The sequence below is a fragment of the Scatophagus argus genome, chromosome 3 (assembly GCF_020382885.2).
Source record: "Scatophagus argus isolate fScaArg1 chromosome 3, fScaArg1.pri, whole genome shotgun sequence".
In the NCBI taxonomy this organism is placed as follows: Eukaryota; Metazoa; Chordata; class Actinopteri; family Scatophagidae; genus Scatophagus; species Scatophagus argus.
The window spans coordinates 12,685,732-12,703,431 of record NC_058495.1 but is presented as its reverse complement, the minus strand read 5'-3'; the positions used below and the strand labels follow the sequence as shown (position 1 = coordinate 12,703,431).

Here is a 17,700-nt window from a genome sequence, read left to right as displayed (position 1 = left end):
TCACCCGAATATACAATCACAGCATTTAATCAATCATCACTTCACCTGAGTCTTCTCATTATGCAGGCATAGACTATGCTAATCTGTGTAAATATCCCGCTGATAAAACACTTAATGCACTAATCAAATTGTGAGACATTCTATGTTTTCGCATCTCAGGGTCTCTGTATACTTAATAAAACTAAAAGTAACGAGGTAAAAATGAAGGTATCACCAGTAATCAATAACTAAACACATTATTACATTTTTAAATTGTTTTCGAAAATGATATAGTTTTCACATGTTTGGTGACGTTTAGCAGGTTACACAGTATTTATCATCAAGACAATGTCCCCCTCTCCACCAAAATCTGATATGTGCAAAAAGAATATCCATTTCTCAAGGGATAAAGAAGTATATGAGATACTCACTGATGCACTCAGGATCTCACTCCTTCTATTTCCACTGTGTTGTGAAATATATTTAATGCTGTTTCATAGGTTTTTCAAGTATAAAGCTACCAATCCATCTCATTTCAACTCTGCATTCCCTGGGAAAAAGAGCACAACTGATTAAAAAAAAGTGAGGCAATACAAACACATATTATCATTTCCCAAACATCCAGATTTATCCAAAGGATAAATTGATAATTTTCATTGATAAGCAGGCTCTCACACTAAAATCAATCAATTTCTCTAAATTATGCATGATTGAAACATTTTGACTTGCCTATGCCTGACTTTGATAAAAAAGAAAGAAAAAACTTCACTTCACTCACCCTCCTCTCTCTAGTTCACCAAAATGAAGTGAACTTCTTTCCAAGGCCAGACAAAGCTACAGGAATCATAAAGAGAAAATATGAGAAAACAAACCAGCCTAAACAATTATATACCCATTTAAAGAATTCCAGTATCTTAATTTTTGCTGCATATATGACTTCATTTTTAAGCAAAAGCTAAGCTCACTGCTTAGTTTTTGTTTAAAAATGAAGTACACCATAACATTTGCTAGACCCAAATATAGGTTGTACTGCAGTTTCTTAAACACTTATTTATTCATGACTGTACCATCTCCCAGTTTTCCCGCCTGCTCTGCTGCCCCTCCTTGTAAGATTTTGGTGAGTACATTTTCCCCCTCAGCGGGTGCCTGTCCTGCTGCAGCGCTGCCTATTCCTCCAGGTTTGCTTCCAATCCCAACAGGGGCAGCTTTGGAACCTTCAAACAACAAGCAACATCACAATCACATATGTTGTCTTTTGCCTGTGGTGACTGTGGGTTTTATGGTTAAGGTGGAACTAAGACTTACCGATGCCTGTTAGAGGTGGTGTAGCTATTTTGGTAGGTGGAGGTGCTGTTGGGACTCCTGTAGTAGGTTTCATTCCCACTGCTGCTGTTGCAGGTGTAGCATCCATTTTTGCCTATCGTTAATCAAACATGGAATTAGGGCAAAGTTTATTTTTGCTGCTATGTATTATTTTAGCCTATAATTTAAAAGCAATCCCATTTGAAATGGAATCTAACGTAGCTAAAACTCTGAACATATTATGTGCTTTTTTCCATCACTGTAATTTCCCCTTCCCACTACCGTCTGTGTGTAAGTTACATAAAAATCACTTTCTAGTGGATAGTGTATTTTTTGAGTATGTCAGACTTTTTTCCACACTCTACAAACAAAAACATCTACTTTACTCACAGCTGCGGTGGCTGGCTGCCCTGCTGCAGACCCTACTCCTGGCTGACGTCCCTGTGGTGGGGCTTGTCCAGATTTGGGCTGCTGCTGGGCTGGTCCAGCTCCTGCAGTTGTTGTTATAGGCTGGCTACTCTGAGGGGTCTGGCTGTGCTGTAGTGGTTGCTGCTGCTGTTGTTGCTGCACACCCTGATGGTGCTGCTGCTGGGCCTGCTGGGTACCATCAAGTGTTTCAGAGCCTGGATGTCTTCCAGACTGGCCCTGACCACCTGAACGCTGCTGCCCAGCATGGCTCTGAGGGGGCTGCTGTTGCTGCAGTTTAGGCCCTGCTGCAGAGGGGTCCTGCCTTCTGGAGGCTGTGCGGTCTCCTTGGGGTCTCTGGCTCCGCCCTCCAGTGCCGTGGTGATGACCAGAGGCTGAGTCTCGAGAGAAGTCGCCAGAGTTCCGGGGACTTGCCTGGGCAGAACGGGGGTCTGGACCACTCCTTCTTTGTGTAGACGAGCAGCTTCTGCTGTCAGAGCGGGAAGATGTGTCTTTGGGGTGTGACCTGGAAGAACGAGAAGACCTAGGATCCTCTGAGGAGTGGCGAGAAGAGCTGTGCCTGCCAGAAGCGCTGCCATGGTGACGGTGGTCCCGTGATGATGTGGAGGAGGGGTGCCGTTGTTGGCTGTATTCATCCTGGGGACAGTATTCCTCTGGAGGTTCGTCATAATCATGGTAGGTGTGTTTACTACGCCTACCTGTTGACGAGTGACCTCCACTTCCATGATGCCTTGAGCGATCGGATCGGGCCTCCCGTGGTTTCTCAAACCAATCAGTCTCCTCTTGGCCCAAGTGATAGGCTTTTTGAAACCAAAACAAATCAGTCAATCAGTCACTCAGTTGTTTTATGTGATGAGAAGCGTAGCATGCAGACTGAAGCCATGCAAAATCGGAAAACATGCTCCACATCCCAGAGCCATCCCATACACATTTTTGAGGAATCCAACAGAGAAAAATAACTCAAAAAACAGACATCACTTCACATAAGTGCAAGACAGACATTTAAAACAGGCATTTTTTTGGCTTAATATAGCACATGGAACAATCCATAAAAAACACAAGACAAACAAAGTAATGACACCCTTCTCAAAATTCCAAATTGGCATGCAGTCCCTTTCCAGCACACTTTAAAGGAGGGAGGAACAAATGTCAGGCAGCACAAATTATTCAGCACCAGTTACCTTCACTGTCAGAAACAGCACAGTGCATGTCATCTACGAGGTAAGGGTCATCAGGCTTATAGACATGACTCCTGGGTAGGTCCTTCTTGTGATGGTCCTGTACATCTGGCAAAGAATGGCTGGAGCCATACTGGTTCCTCACATCATGGGCGTCTGATATGCCAGAGCCTCTTCCTATGCCTACTGGCTTCCCTACAGGACTGAGTGGGCTCTCCTCCTCTGAATTCTGGTTGCGAATGGGAGGCCTTCCACTACGGCTGCTTCTCTGAGATCGCTCCACTGCATCCCTCTCGTAGGATTTACTCCTGTGGCCTGTTGCGTCTCTGGATGAAATTTTGTCCATACCATATCCAGTAGACCTGGACCTACCAGAACTGTACATACGGTCCTCCTCCTCAAGACCTTCACGACTGCTGCCATAATATTTCTGCTGGTCATATGCATTTTTCTTCATCCCATAGGTGACATCATCCTGATGTTTCTTGGATCGGGACACAACTGTACAACTACCTCCTGTTGATGTGGTCATTGTGTAAGAGGCAAGATCAGACTCCACGTCCCGCGCTTCCTCTATAGGGGAGAATTTAGAAATCTTCTGCTCCATTCCTTGCTTCCTGTGCTTACTACGTTTAGAGGAGACGACTGCAGGGGCAAGATTCTTGGGTGTGAGTTTGTGGCTACTGGAGTTGCTTCGTGATGAGTGTTTGTAATCGTCATAGTAATAGGAAGAGCCACCACTCACTGTGGTGCTACTGCGACTGTCCACTGTACTCTGGTAACCTGTTGTGCCTGACGGTCTGCTGTAAGCATCCAAAGACTCATCATCAGGCCTACCGTAGGCACTCCCACGTGCAGGGCCATTCTCACTGCGATACCGTCCTCCTGTAGGATGGCCAAGAGCATCAGTGGATTGGCTAGTGCTGTCTTTGGTCAGCTCACTGATGTCGTCAATCATGACATAATTCCGTGGAATATTCTGCTCCAGGTTAGATGTGTAGAGTCCATCAGAAGCATAAGCAGATGTGGGGCTCTCGACAGCGTGAGTCAGACCAGGCTCAGGGGGACGATATTGTCCATACGCATTGCTGTAGACTGAGCCAAAGTTGGTATCTGGAGCTGATGTGGCCACTGACACTGCTGGGTTGCTGATGACCTCATAGTTGGTTGGGAGTTTTTGCTCAAGGTCAGCCAAGGATGTTTGCCGCGGTCTTTGATGGACTGTAAGGATCTCTGCCTGGGGCTGGTAGGAGAGACTAGGTTGGTAGGAGCTGTGGCTAGGATAAGGAAGGCTCTGGCCTGGCATAGGCTGACTAGGTGGATGGAAACCCTGGTGACTATGCTGCTGCATGCCAATGTCTGTCTGATAGGAGGACTGAGCATACATGCGGGAAGAATAGGTTCCCTGATTCTGGTAGCCAGGGCCTGGTGGTGGATGGGGTTGGAATGTTCCTGGCTGAGGTGCAGAGGATGAAGGGTACTGAGGAGGTTGGAAACCTATCTGTTGGTAAGGAGGGCCCGGCTGCTGTGTTGATGGTTGACTTTGGGGGTATGGATAAGACATATAGGATGAGGTTGAGGGATACTGGGAGGTTGCATTAAGGTCATTGGTAAATTGACTCAGTGGTGCAGTGTTGGGCCTTGTCAGCAGACCATTAGCATCAAAGGTTCCTGTCGCAGCTGCCATCCTGAGGTTATTGAGCTCACTATCTGACATGTAGTCCCGAGCATCGCCCATGCATCTCAAGTAAGCCAGCTCCCTCCTTTCCCTCTCCTTCACCATGGTCTCCTTACGCTGGGTGATGCCCAGCTCCAAGTAACGTAGCTTGGCATCAATCTCTTTCTCTTCTTCTTCCAGTTCGGCCTGCTGCTTACGGAGCTTTGATGATTCTTGCTCCACAGCTTTCAGTTCACTAAGCAGGCCAGCCTTGGTGACTCCCTGGGCAGGTCTGGGGAGGACCCTCTGCGGCATGCCAGGAGAGCTGTACATTTGTGCTGGAGTAACAATGGGGAGCGGAGTCTCCTCTGGAGGGGGGCTGGGGAGAGTCCTCTTTACTTTCCTCATCAGAGAGTTCTGCTGCTGCTGCAGGGAGGCCATCTGCTAGGAGAGACAGAGACACATCAGCAAACACCAAGCTATAAACAGAATGTGTTTATGTAAATTAGACTCATTACTCTACAGTGGGTACTCACAGAGGGTCTACACATTTCTTCATTCTTAGACCTAAGAGAAGAGCTATGCAGCCTAGTATGTTGATGTTAATTAATCTATGTACTACAGGAATGTTGGCTTCACGAGTAGCTCAACCTACAAAGTCTGATTTCCTTATACTGATTAAAATGATGCTTCATGAAAGCCAAAGACACTAAGTAACATTTTTCATTTTATGCCTGATTAACAATGTTAGGTAAAATGTTTAGTGGTGGCAGTCGGTTTAGTCAACACAAAGCACCTCTCTTATGTAACAATGCGAAATGTTTCCATATCAGGGTACAGTTTGACCATGTAAACTAATACTAAACACACTGAACAAGTAATATAACACTGTTACTGCATTGAATTAAACATTAAATATGCTCCTACTAGCACCAATAATTGTTCAAGCAGCTTTTGTGTTTTTTTCAGTTCATATCTAATTTAATAAATGCAGGATCCGTTAATGTAAGAATATGTTTTGCTAAAATAAAATAGCTTAGTAAAAGTAAATTTAGCATGAAATGCAATATTATGTATATACATATACATGCATTTAACCAGGAGAAAATGAATGAAGCAATTGCGTCCTTTAATTTTATCCAAATGTATTTTCAAGAAATATATCAACTTTCCCTTTACTTCTTTGATCAAATATTTACAGTATTCAGCTTCTTCACATTGTTCAAAATATTTATCACATGCAGGCAACAACAGTCAAGATCACAAATAAAAACACAACTTAAAAATACATTTATGCTAGCCTGATACTTACAAAATAGTTGTACTGGGTAAGTCCATGGTGATTTGTTTCCAAAGTATCCACAAGAGAACCATATGAAGTATGAAACACTAACTAAACACTAACACTAAAGATTAGAGGTACAAAAGAGTAAAATGCCTGAAATCTGATTTCTATGTTTGCTTCTCTGACTAATTTTGGTCTAAGTGCACAGCAATGTTAATTTACTTTGACCAGCTGCTAACAATCAGGAAGACAGCAAAGCACCACCACATTGTACGTGCCCCTGGCAACTCTTAAGGGTTTGCCAGATATAGAAGACATGACAGAAATGGGGGTGGGGGGGGGGGCAGACTAGCATCTGCTCTCATGAGAACATTCTGTCACCTTCTTGATGCCAGATCCTGTATGATAATCTATGTACATAAAGCATATTTTGCATACTCATATATTTTATTTCTTTTCCCTCAGACAATGACCTCATACACATTACCTTAATTAGAGGGCTACAATTTATGTTTCTCTACATGCTAAATGGCTCTTGTTAATATGTAATGAACTAACTTATTTTCTTTAAGGTAACTGATAATGAAAAATTAGTTTGTGCCAGAGAACAAATTTGATGATATTGTCATTGTGACTTGAATACTCAACATGTATTACAAATAAATATTGCATTTAATACTCTTTCTATAAAAAACTTATTATCATATATTAATATTAACATATTATCACATGCAAATAAAATGATAAACTTGACATCAATTTAACATAAGCTGTATTTGATTAAAAGACACATCTTGATGGTGGCTTTAAGGCACTATGACTGACTTGAGAACTTTTGTGTACCCTAGTTTTAGCCTCAATTAATGCAAAAAAAAAATTCAGAATTCCCTGAAAAACATGATAGCCTCAAAAAAGTGATAGTTTCATACCTGAGTGTTAGACACAGCTTGCTGATGATAAGGTGAGAACCTGTTCTTGGCAGGGTCCTCCGAAGTGGGGCTGAGAGGCTTGGGATCCGACATGGAGCGCTGCACACTTTTTATGGGTCTTGGTAGGGTCTGGTGGCGTTGGGGTGATTCAGCAGTAAAGGCCTTCTGCTGGGGTGTAACATGGGCTTTGTTGAGTTTCTCCTGGGATGCAAATGTTGTCTCCAGCATGCGATGAGGAGACAACGGAGACACAGGGGAGTATAGCACCTGGGGAGATTTGGGGGGCTGCCGAGAAGGAGATTCATTTTGCTGTTGATAGCCAATTTCCAGGGGATCTGGTTTCCTTCTCTCAAATTTAGCAACTCCTTGGAGTCTAGGAGAGGTTGGGTCAGATGTGTTGGCGCCTACTATATGCAGACTTGTGGAGTACGGACTGATAGTTGTAGGGACGCTGAGCTGAGGGGCGACCACACCCTGAGACTGAGCCTCTGGCTCTGTCTGGCAGGCCAGACTCTCTCCTTTGTGGGTCCTTTCAGGGGCTGCTATGTAATGTAATAAGTCAACCTTTGAGGTCTCCGCCATGGTAATGTGGATTGCAGGGGAAATCCTGCCTAGTTGGTCAGACTCTGTTTGGCATGACGAATCATTTGTGGTCTGAACAGCTATACTCGCAGAGGCCACTTTAGATGACCCTTCTGATTTAGTCTCAGCACTGGATTCAGAGTGCTTGGATACACGTGATCGCCTGCGCCTCACTGGCTGCTGGTCCCATTCTCCCTGGTCCTCCTCATCAGTCTGCACACTGCAGTCTGCAATACGCCTTGTTCTCCTACGCCTGCTCATGAATCTGTCCTCTCCATCTTCATCGTCTGTTTGCACACAGCTGTCTGTAATCCTCTTCACAGAGTCCTCCTCTGAGCCATCCCTCAGCCGAGGCATTGAATTCTGCTTTTTCATAATCTTGGAATCAGCCTGTTTGTCACTGCTTCTCAAAGACATCTCAGAGGCCGAACTCTGAATAGGTCGAGCAGCCACCACAGCTTGGACCACTTGCCCATCCTGCCAAAACTGAACACTCTGTCCATCTTGTTGAATAACTCTACCACTCTGGTCACAAATAATGAACCCTTGAGGGGGTCCTCCTCCAACGACTACCCCTTGTATTGCACCCTGGGCAGATGTTGCTGCTGCAGCAGCAGCTGCTGATGCGGCGGCTGCCTCTGCCGCTGCAGCAGCAGCAGCTGCCTCCACTGCTGCTGTCTTTTGTCTTTTTTGCTCCTCCAACTGCTGCTGGAGTTGCTGCTGCAGAGACTGAATTTGTTCAAGCTGCATTCTCTGCTGGGCCAGCTGCTCTCTTTGCATAATGAGCTGTGTCTCCCGCTCTGCTTGCTGTTGCTGTAGTACTTGCTGTTTGATGGTATGCAGCTCTTGAATTTCGCGTTGAACAAGGAGTTGTTCTTTCTCTCTGTGTCGCTGAAGCTCCATACGATCTCTCTCAAGCTCCTCCTGTAGACGCAGCTGCCGTAATTTCTCCAGTTCAACACGCTCTCGCTCTAGCTGCAGCATGTGCTCTTGTTGCTGACTCAGTCTCTCATCTTCCTTACCTTTTTGAGCATCCATAGGAGGAGAAAGTTTAGAGCTTGGAGCTACAGGTGTCACTTGTGGCTGGCCCTGTGGTCGCACTAATGGTTGAGGTTGACTCATGGATTGACCTTGCGGTTGGGTTTGAGTCAAAGATAAAGGTTCAGTTTGAGTAGGTAACTGCTGTGGCTGCATTTGAGCCTGTGCTGGCTGGACATTTGGAGGCTGACCTTGGGCTTGAGGGAGGGATGTAACACTCTGTGAGGTAAGTTGAGTGTGGTCTGTCTGTTGATCTGCTGTGCTTTGCATACCAGTTGCTGGTACATTTTGAGCTCCTAAGTGTGCTGCAGTTTGGGTTTGAGGAATGGTTGCAGCAACTGTTGTTAAAGGCTTTCCAAGGTACACAGGAGTTTCCTGGTGTAAGCTGTTTGCATCAGGCATGCCTCCTGATGGCGTGGCTGAAGTAGGGTACTGGTTTGGAGCAGGGTAGGAATATGGACCCTGTGTGGACAGAGGCATTCTGGGAGTCACTTGAGGCAACCTGGTTAGGCTAGCCAGTGGTACCGCAGTTACACCTGTGGGGTATGGTCTGTAAATTCCTCTTGGCATGGGACGCAGGACAGATGCAGGCTGTGTGGTAATTGGCAAAGTAGAGGCTATGGGAGTGTTTATGGTGGAATATATCATGCCATCACCTCCTCTCATAGCAGCGGGATACAAGGCGCGTATACTGGCCTGTCTAGCATTTATTAGGTTTGTTAGGGTTTGGCCATTTGCGGTTGGTCTTCCATCTGGGCCATACAGTAGGTTTGCTCTTATTGATGCTAAGCTTTGCTGGAGATTTAGCCTAGCTAAAGGTCCACCCCTTCCAGCCCCATATGATATCAGCTCAGGGTTATTTCCATATCGGCTGCCAAACTGGTCCACTGAGTTAAGAGCTGCACACATGCGATTGATCTCCCTGGCAGTGGTTGCACTGTACTGAGCTAGATTGGAGTCCTGTGACCCTGATAGGTCACGTGAACCATATGAGTAGTCAGAATTGATATTTGACATGGAGCCATATCGACGAAGAGGCAATGAAGGGCCTGCAATGTCTCCTTGGTGACGCAAGTCTGTGTAAGATCCATATTGTGCGCCCATCCCAAGGTATCCACCTTCATAACCCTGATTCATGCTGCTAAGATCTACTGCCAGACCCCCATGGACATTACTCTGATAGTGACCAGCATCAGTCACAGAAGGCAGATTAGTATCGGACATGGAGGGCTGTATTCTTCCTGAGGGGACTATTGGTGGTTGACATGGTTTATGCTCCTCTGTCACTCCTTGTGTAGCTTGAGGCTGTTGTTTTTGACTGACACTGTAGTGTGGTGGATGGGGAGGGTGGGCTGTTTGAGAGGTTTCAGTGGTGGGATTTTTATCTGGAGATACTGTTGTTGGTTTTTGAGTGAATGATCCTGAACATGAACCAGCAAAGGGCAGTTTGTAAACAACATCACAGCAAGCCACCTGGTTTTCTGGTTTGATCTGTCCAGTGAGATCCAATACCTGAGGAGGAGGTGGAGGAGGAGGTGGTTCCTCTTGCTTTATAAGTTGAGTCACTGTGCCTCCCTGTGATGTGCTAGTCTCATCAAGCTGCACCATCATAACATGTGGCTTACCCGTGGACAAGTTCATTACTGTTGGCTTGTTCTTTAGCTCTAAGGCAATTCCACCATAGATTTCATGGGGAGTAGTAGAAACAGGAGCTCCAGACACTGACGGTGGAACCAGTGGAGATACTCTAGGAATAGCACTAACAGTCACTGCAGCAGGGACACTGGTTGTCTGGCTCACTACAAGGTCTTTTTTCATCAAAAGGGGTTGGACCTGATTAGCTAAATTGTAACGGGCAAAAGAGGATTGCTGTTGGTGTTGCTGGAGCTGCTGCTCAAGAAGCTGTTGCTGCTGCAAGAGCTTCTGTTGCTGTAACTGCAGTTGTTGCTGTTGTATACCCAGGTTCTCCAGACAGGCATCAATTTTAGGAATAGATGGATCAGTAACTATTGGCTTACTCTGGGTTAAACACACAGCTGATCCAACACCCTGTCCCAAATCCACACGGTTTTGCAAAGGATCACCATACACAACTGGTTGTTTGGGTTGGGTCATGAACATAGAACCTGCAACTGTGATGCTAACTGTGGTTGGTGTTGATAAAGATATGTGAGGTTGCTCTTGTGCATTTAGGTTCATAATAAGAGGTTGGACTGCTGTGTGTCGACCAGTTGGCTGCTCTGCTCCTAAAGAGTATCTTCTGGTGTCAGAGGCAAGGGATGTTAGGTCCATCCCTTGGTCTGTCATTATAATTGGAGCTGGCCTCATTGGGGCTCTCAGATCCACCACGTTAGTGCTTGAATGTGTTTGGCCCTGACCCACAACCACTGAAGAGCCTGAAATATTTGAGGTTTTACATACATTTTCCATAGAGCCACGACTATGTGCCGTTGTGGTCACGGTGCTAATACCAACATTTATTTTGTCAACATTTTGAGTCAACTGTGAAGAATGTTTAGGAGACTGCTGTGATGGAAGCATTTTTGGTGAAGTTGGGGAACTTGTTGAAGGGGGCTGGGAGCTATATAAGGTTTTACAACTGGCCTGTGTTGGTGATGACAAAGGGGAAGTGGAAGAATTTACAGTAAGCGGCCTGGCTGGACTTGTTGTATCAGAGCTTAGTGTTATCACCATCACTGGTGATTCTTGAGAGGACTGTTGTCGTGCAAGTCGTGGGGAAATTGTCCTTTGAGGTGCCTGAGCTCCTTGGGATGCAGCAGCTGATGTAGGACCACCAGGCAAAGATGGCAGCTGCCTACCACTGCCACTTGTTTGCCTTGCAGATGGTGTATGTGTTGGACTTTGCGCTGGAGAAGCAGTGGGAGAGACTGGAGGGCTGGGACCTTTGAAAAGGGAGAATACTTTGGAGGTTAGGGAGGATGCTCCAGGGTCAGGTGATGGCTGTGTTGGCCTCTGGGAGCCTGTTCGGTTGCTGGCAGGCACTGTACTACCTGAATGTCGAGTTGTGGCAGTCTGACTGACTTGGGCTTTGGTTGTGGCAACTCCAACAACTCCTTCAATTTTGGCACTCTGTGTCATCATCCTATTTTGTGTTTCTTTTGATAGATGCTGTGCTGCATGAATTCCTGGAATTCTTGGATCACTCCCTGTGGTGGAGAAGGACATAGGTGCAGTAACCTGTGTTGGGCTTGAGCCAGGCGTCAGGGCAGTTCCTGCTTCAAGATGATGTTTGCTGTCAGACTGAGAGGCATCTTTATGCTGATTAACTGTTTGTCCTTGCCTCTGCATGAGCTGCGCCTTCTTCATCATCTCCTCGTAGACCTCCTCTGCACTTTTTAGTGTTCTGTCAGATGGTGACATTGCTGATGTCTTTTCTGTGGGGGAATAAAGGGATGTGAAGGTTGGAAGATTATATTCATTTCCTGATTTGTAAAGTTTTCCACCAATCATCTCAAAGCCTTCTGCCTCTGAATCCATAGATGGTGAGTATTCAGAGCATGATGATCTGTGAAGCTCCTCCATCTCTGCAGCTTGCCTCAGCTCTTCTGTTGGTGATGCATCCTCAATAGGGGAGAGATTACTCGGGGGGGTTTTCGATCTTTCCCTGCGTCTCTGTGCCCGTAGCTCCTCTTTGTCCCTCTTTGTTTTTCGAGCAGTACTTCGAATCCTCTGTTGCTCTAGATCTCTCATCTGCTCCTGTTCTCTAAGTAGTTCTTCCTCCTCTCTGAGCTCATCCTCCTCAGATGAGTCCTCAATAGTGGGCAGCAGTGGCCCATGGGACCGATGTCGGGCTTTCCTCTGCTGCTTTGCCTCTTCTAGTCTTGCCCTACGACTAGGGCTGCTGTCACTGTCATCCTCCATGGATGACACAGATGTAGGGGATGTTCCTGAGGTATAGCTGGGAGTGGTGGCAGGCAGGGTGGATGAATATTCTCCTTTGGACCGCTCCTCAGGGGAACCAGTTAGACTCTCCATCTCTAGCTCAGGCTCTCGTAGGTCATGGTCAGTGCTGAGCTCCATGTCTCGGTTGTAGCTGTTGGTGTTATTCAGCTCAATAGTCTTAAAACGGCGTAGGCCTCCAGCAATTACAACATCTTCCTCTTCATTTGACTTAAAAGCACCCTCCGATGTTTTGATGTCATCCTCAAAACTATTAGAATGGTGAGAAAGTCTCCGTCTTTCTTTGCTCAAATCCCCAGTGGTTTTATGTCCCCTTTTAGTTTTCTGGTTGCCATGATCTTCTAACTCCTCTTCATCAGCACTCATCTCCATAATTTGCTTCCTCATAAATTCCTCATCTGTTAAATCTTTATGTGACTTCTTCTGCCTTATTGGCAATGGTGAGAGACCACTTTCACTGCTGTCTTCTACATAGTCATGGCGAAGCTTACAACTGAGGTCATCCTCTGATTCATCCCTTGCTGCATCGTCATCAGGACTGTAGTCCTGGTCCTGTCCTACAGACAGTGAATGCGGCCTGAGCTTCTGGTCTGAAGCAGTCTTTGCTTCTAGTAGAGGTTTCATGGAACTCTCCAGCTTGGTGATTTCTGAGGGGATAGAAGCCCCTCTTTCACTGAGCTTGATTCCTTCTTCCCGGATCTGGCCTGTAATCTCCCCATGTGAGCTGGAGATCCCATCTGAAGAGTATCCAGTGTCACTTAAACTCTGTGTACTTGATTTGTTGTAATCCTGAATAAAGAGAAAAAGAGAAGGAGAGAGGTCAGAAGCAAAAAAGGCATTTTTTCCCCCTAAACTCATAGTTGCTATGCTTGACAAGCCTCAGTGCTTACCTTCTATCCCACTATTTCATTGAACCAATCAGCTGCCATATTCATGAGAATTTTTACATAATAGGGAGTAAAATAAAGCTCTGGACTGAATGTAGTTAAAACAGTTCAAAATTAAATATCAATCAAATAAAATCAACCCAAATATTTAAAGTTTATTACATTTTGGTTAAATTCAATCTAAATCAAATTTCACAGCATACAGTGACTACAATTAATACATTCGTTATCCTGAAAACACACTAGAATAATCTGTCTGAATCCTGATCAGAATGTTTATTTTGTTTGAATTTTATTGAAGTTATTGATCACTATTCCATTGATTTGGGTTGATTTTGCCTTTCAGAGTTATGTACACACAAGATGGAAAAATACACTGACACAGAGTGAATATAACAGACAGTTATACATACAAACATCTACAGACAAATGTCATTTGGTTACATGCTTGACTGCCATCTTTGACGCATTCTCCATTGCATTCTTCGAACCGTTGAAGAATAACCAGCATGCTTGGAATGCTTAAAATATCACCACAAAGTGTCACATTAAACAAAAAGTTGGCATTTGATGCAACAAAAAAAAAAAAGAAAAGAAAAAAAAGTTAAAGAACCAGGTGGTGAAATGTGGGAACAGGCTGAAGAGGAATGATAGTAATAAATGAATAATGATAGTTATGATAATGATGATGATGATGATTATAATTGTTATTACAACTATTATTACATTAGCGTTGGTACAAGTTGATGATAACTACTACTGACTAACTTGCTCAGAATGAACAATAAGATAAAAATTATTACGGTGGAATGAAGGAACTGATAATGACTGATAGTGAAGAAAAACAGAAGAAAATGAATTTGGAAAAGAGCAATAAAAAGAGAGATAGCATATCAACAACAAAAAAATATAAATACAAGAAGAAGAATTAATAATCAACATAGTGATAAAGGTATGATTATGGTGACGAAAGTGATGTGTAATGACGATGCTGATGATAATGAAGATGATGAAGATGATGATGATTCTGGCTACAATAATTCAAATGGAGCAAAAAAAAAGGTGATTCAAGAGTAACACGTGAAGGCGAAGAAGTTGCAGGTAGCTCACTTCTTGGTGTCTTGGCTTCTGTGCATCTTCAGTTATCTTCATGTCTTTTGGTGAAGTGATAGTCTCTGACAAGGCTTTCTTTGGTGAGGCCTTGATGTCTTCTTTTAGAGATTTAGATGCGACTTTAGTCTTCTCCTGGCCCTGCGGCTGTTTGCGGGTCTGGTTGTTACCTGTGGGTTTAGACTGAGTAGGTGCTGTTTTTGACTGGGTGGGAATGGCCTTGGCATGGTTGGGTGCGGTTTTACCAGGGGTGGATGATGCCTTGACACCAGAAGGATGAGAAGGGACTTTAGTCTGAGCAGAAGGCTGAACAGACCCCTTAGCCTGAATTGGCCCTTTGGCCTGGCTCTGGCCCTTAACCTGGTTAGCAGACTGCACAGGGCCCTTACTTTGAGCATGTGATTGATTAGGACCTTTAATTTGAGGTCCCTTACTCTGAGCTGAGGGTTGAGTTGGACCCTTTGTTTGGGAAGGTGGCTGAGTTGAACCCTTAGGTTGGGGAGAACCCTTAGTTTGAGGGGAAGTTTGGCTGGGCCCCTTGGTATGAGGGGCACTTCCAGCCTGTTTCACAGGAGAATCAGGGCCACTTACTTGAGGACCCGTTGCCTTCTGTTGCTGTTGAGGACCTGTGGGTCTAGGACCTGAAAGCTGACTGGGCCCTTTCTGCTGAGGTGCTTGTTGATTGGCTGTAGCAGGTGGCCTGGGGGATCCCATGGGCTGTGCAACAGGGTCTGGAATATCTCCCAAGCTTCCTGACAGGGCTCTCTGCGTCTGGCAGTTCAAGCACAGCCATTCTTTCTTCTGAAAAACAAGCACAAAGAGAAGAGCAATGTTGAAACAAAATTATCAGACAACGTACAAAATAAGAAAACTTGGAGTCGTGATGCCACCTGGTGTGAATAACATGAAAACAAAGAGGGACTTTAATGGACAGTAATCTGAGTAAATATATAAACTATATCCAACACTGGTGTTTAATTTCATATTGACACTACAAGCCACTATATTATTTGATTGATACAGAAGTATTAATGTATGTGTTAGTTAAATAAATGAAATCAGAGAGTTTCATAAACAGTCATGGAGTTCAAAGGACTCCGCATAGTGAATCAGAACAACTTAATATTTAAAAGCCTGTCCAAACAAGGCCTTTCATCTCTCCATGAAGACTTAATCATTTGACAACATTAAGCACTCTCAAACAGGGTACACAGAGGAAGAGTGCTATGTGAATACAAATTAACACATCTGTCATTAGACTGGAGGGGTGCAAGTGTCATTAGACCTTTTTGGAGCCCACAGCAAACCTTCTATCTGAAAGAGGAGGATTCAACTTTCACAGCCATCCTCACTGAGCCTTATGTTTGGAGATAGTTATAGATTCTGACACAGCTAAAAATCTAGAGCAAAACCCATCACAGGCAGGATATTAACATAACCAGATTAAATTTCAGGTCAATACAGCAGATCGATGAAACTGTTCAATGGAAAGAAATGGTTGTATTACAGGTTATGGAAGCTGAAAATAGAGGTGGCAGGACCATGTTTGTAACACAGCCTTCCATTTCTATGATAATCATCTGTGCCTGAGGCCTGAAGAGGGAGCGTTCTTGTGCCACAGACTCATACAACAAAATAAATAACCTCATAAACACCTCTATTGCCGATTACCATCTGACTAATAAATCATTTCTTTTATTGCCGTCACATTTCAAAAGCATAAATACCGAAGACTGAACTCACCAACATGCCCAGAAAACAGCTAATAAATAAGAACAATGTAGGTGTTCAGTGACTGTATCAAAGGACATCTTTACTGTGGTCCAAACAGTTAAGATGTCAGAGAAGATTGAAAATACTTGATATATTTTTTTCATGCGCGCTTACATTTTTCTCATATTGTGCAGCTCAAATACAATCAGTCTTTGTGGAAGTTACTGGGCTTCTGTCACTTCTGTCAGTGCCATTTAGTCAGCAAGGAACATCCTACCAACATAATCTGGATCGTAATACAGAGACCCCAGAGACCAGGGTTTGACAGCCAGTCTCTGGTGATAAGGTCTGGGCACAGGACACTGACTGTCTTTTAACCGCTTCATACTAAATCTGTGTTGAGAAACTGATCAGGCTCTGTGTGAGAGAGAGATTGATTATTTGTTCTTCTCCTTGTGTCTCCTCTGGGTTTGCGAGAAATACTGTTTAACTCACTGGCCACGATGACAAGTGGATACAGACCACGTTTTTTTTATGATTTACGGAGGCAAAAACATCTACTAACAATGGCTAAACACTGTGGGTGGTAGGAGACAGAACTACAGCTAAAACTTAACAGAATAGAATACAAAAAAGACAATGATGAGGAGGAGGAGGATGAAAAAACAGAAGAAAGTGCTGGTGAGATAATGTTGATGATGAGAGGAAGAGAGAAGGTAGTGATTCAAGGTATTTTTAATCATTTGGGGGAAATTGTTGTTGTATAGCAGTAACCCCATAAGAATCATGCAATTAATAAGAAATACAAAACTAAAATCACACTAAGTGAAGATGAGGGCCACAGAACATGCAATATTTACTGTACATTATACCATTAACGTATATTCATTAAAAAGTAATTTGCAGGCCACTGCAGACAACATGTTTTTCTTCTTGACAAACAAAACAGAAGATCAGAAAATGTTCTACAGTGTTCGCAATTTTTGGACAATCACTGGAGATAATTTCTCTGATAATTTTCTCAATTTAGCCAATTCATTGTTTGGTCTATAAATGTCAGCAAATAGTGACAAATGCTCTTCACAAATTTTCAGAATCCAACCTGACATCTTCAAATGTCTTGTTTTGTCTGGTGAACAGTTCAAAGGTCAAAGATATCCAGTTTGCAGTTCACAGAAGCAAGAACTCCCATTTCTAATTCGATTTGCAATCATTCATTAATTGGCAAATTGTTGTCGATCTTGAGTCTTTAGCTTGCTAAAGGCTAGAACTTTTTCAGCAGCTGTCTATCTTAGTCCCCTGCTGTGTGGTGTTGGACAGTGGGCACACAGCTGCCTACTGCGGTGGAACTCAACTTCTGATTAAAATAAAAATTTTGATGAAGCTTTGGTACCTGTGGATTTCAACTGTTCTTCTAATAACTCAGTTAGAGGCCTTATGCAACATGAGTGTTAAATTATGTAACTCTCTGGTTTAGGAATGATTCGATCATGACTACTGTGAAGATATGCAGTTCAGTGAGGATAATGCTGGAAAAGTGTGGGCAGCTACAATATTTTTCAGCATAAAAGAAGATAAAATAAAAGTGTGACAAGCACTTGGCCAGTTTAAAAACCTTTAGAGGACAGGAGAAAGCAGAACAGCTATAAGAACTACAGGCTACTTTAACTTCACCCACAAAGTGACATCCCTA

The 17,700-nt window shown here is 44.0% G+C and overlaps 1 protein-coding gene across 1 annotated transcript in view; it reads right to left on the bottom strand.

The window, feature by feature from the left end:
* bsnb (bassoon (presynaptic cytomatrix protein) b) overlaps positions 1-17,700 on the bottom strand; it is a 62,706-nt gene that overhangs the window by 4,635 nt on the left and 40,371 nt on the right. The window contains exons 4-11 of the mRNA XM_046383660.1: positions 14,295-15,095; positions 6,757-13,086; positions 2,889-4,983; positions 1,672-2,507; positions 1,285-1,396; positions 1,047-1,193; positions 758-813; positions 411-529 (exon numbers count right to left, since the gene is read on the bottom strand). Coding sequence (XP_046239616.1) covers positions 773-813; positions 1,047-1,193; positions 1,285-1,396; positions 1,672-2,507; positions 2,889-4,983; positions 6,757-13,086; positions 14,295-15,095 — 10,362 coding nt within the window. The 3' untranslated portion in view covers positions 411-529; positions 758-772. The remainder of the gene's footprint in view (positions 1-410; positions 530-757; positions 814-1,046; positions 1,194-1,284; positions 1,397-1,671; positions 2,508-2,888; positions 4,984-6,756; positions 13,087-14,294; positions 15,096-17,700) is intronic.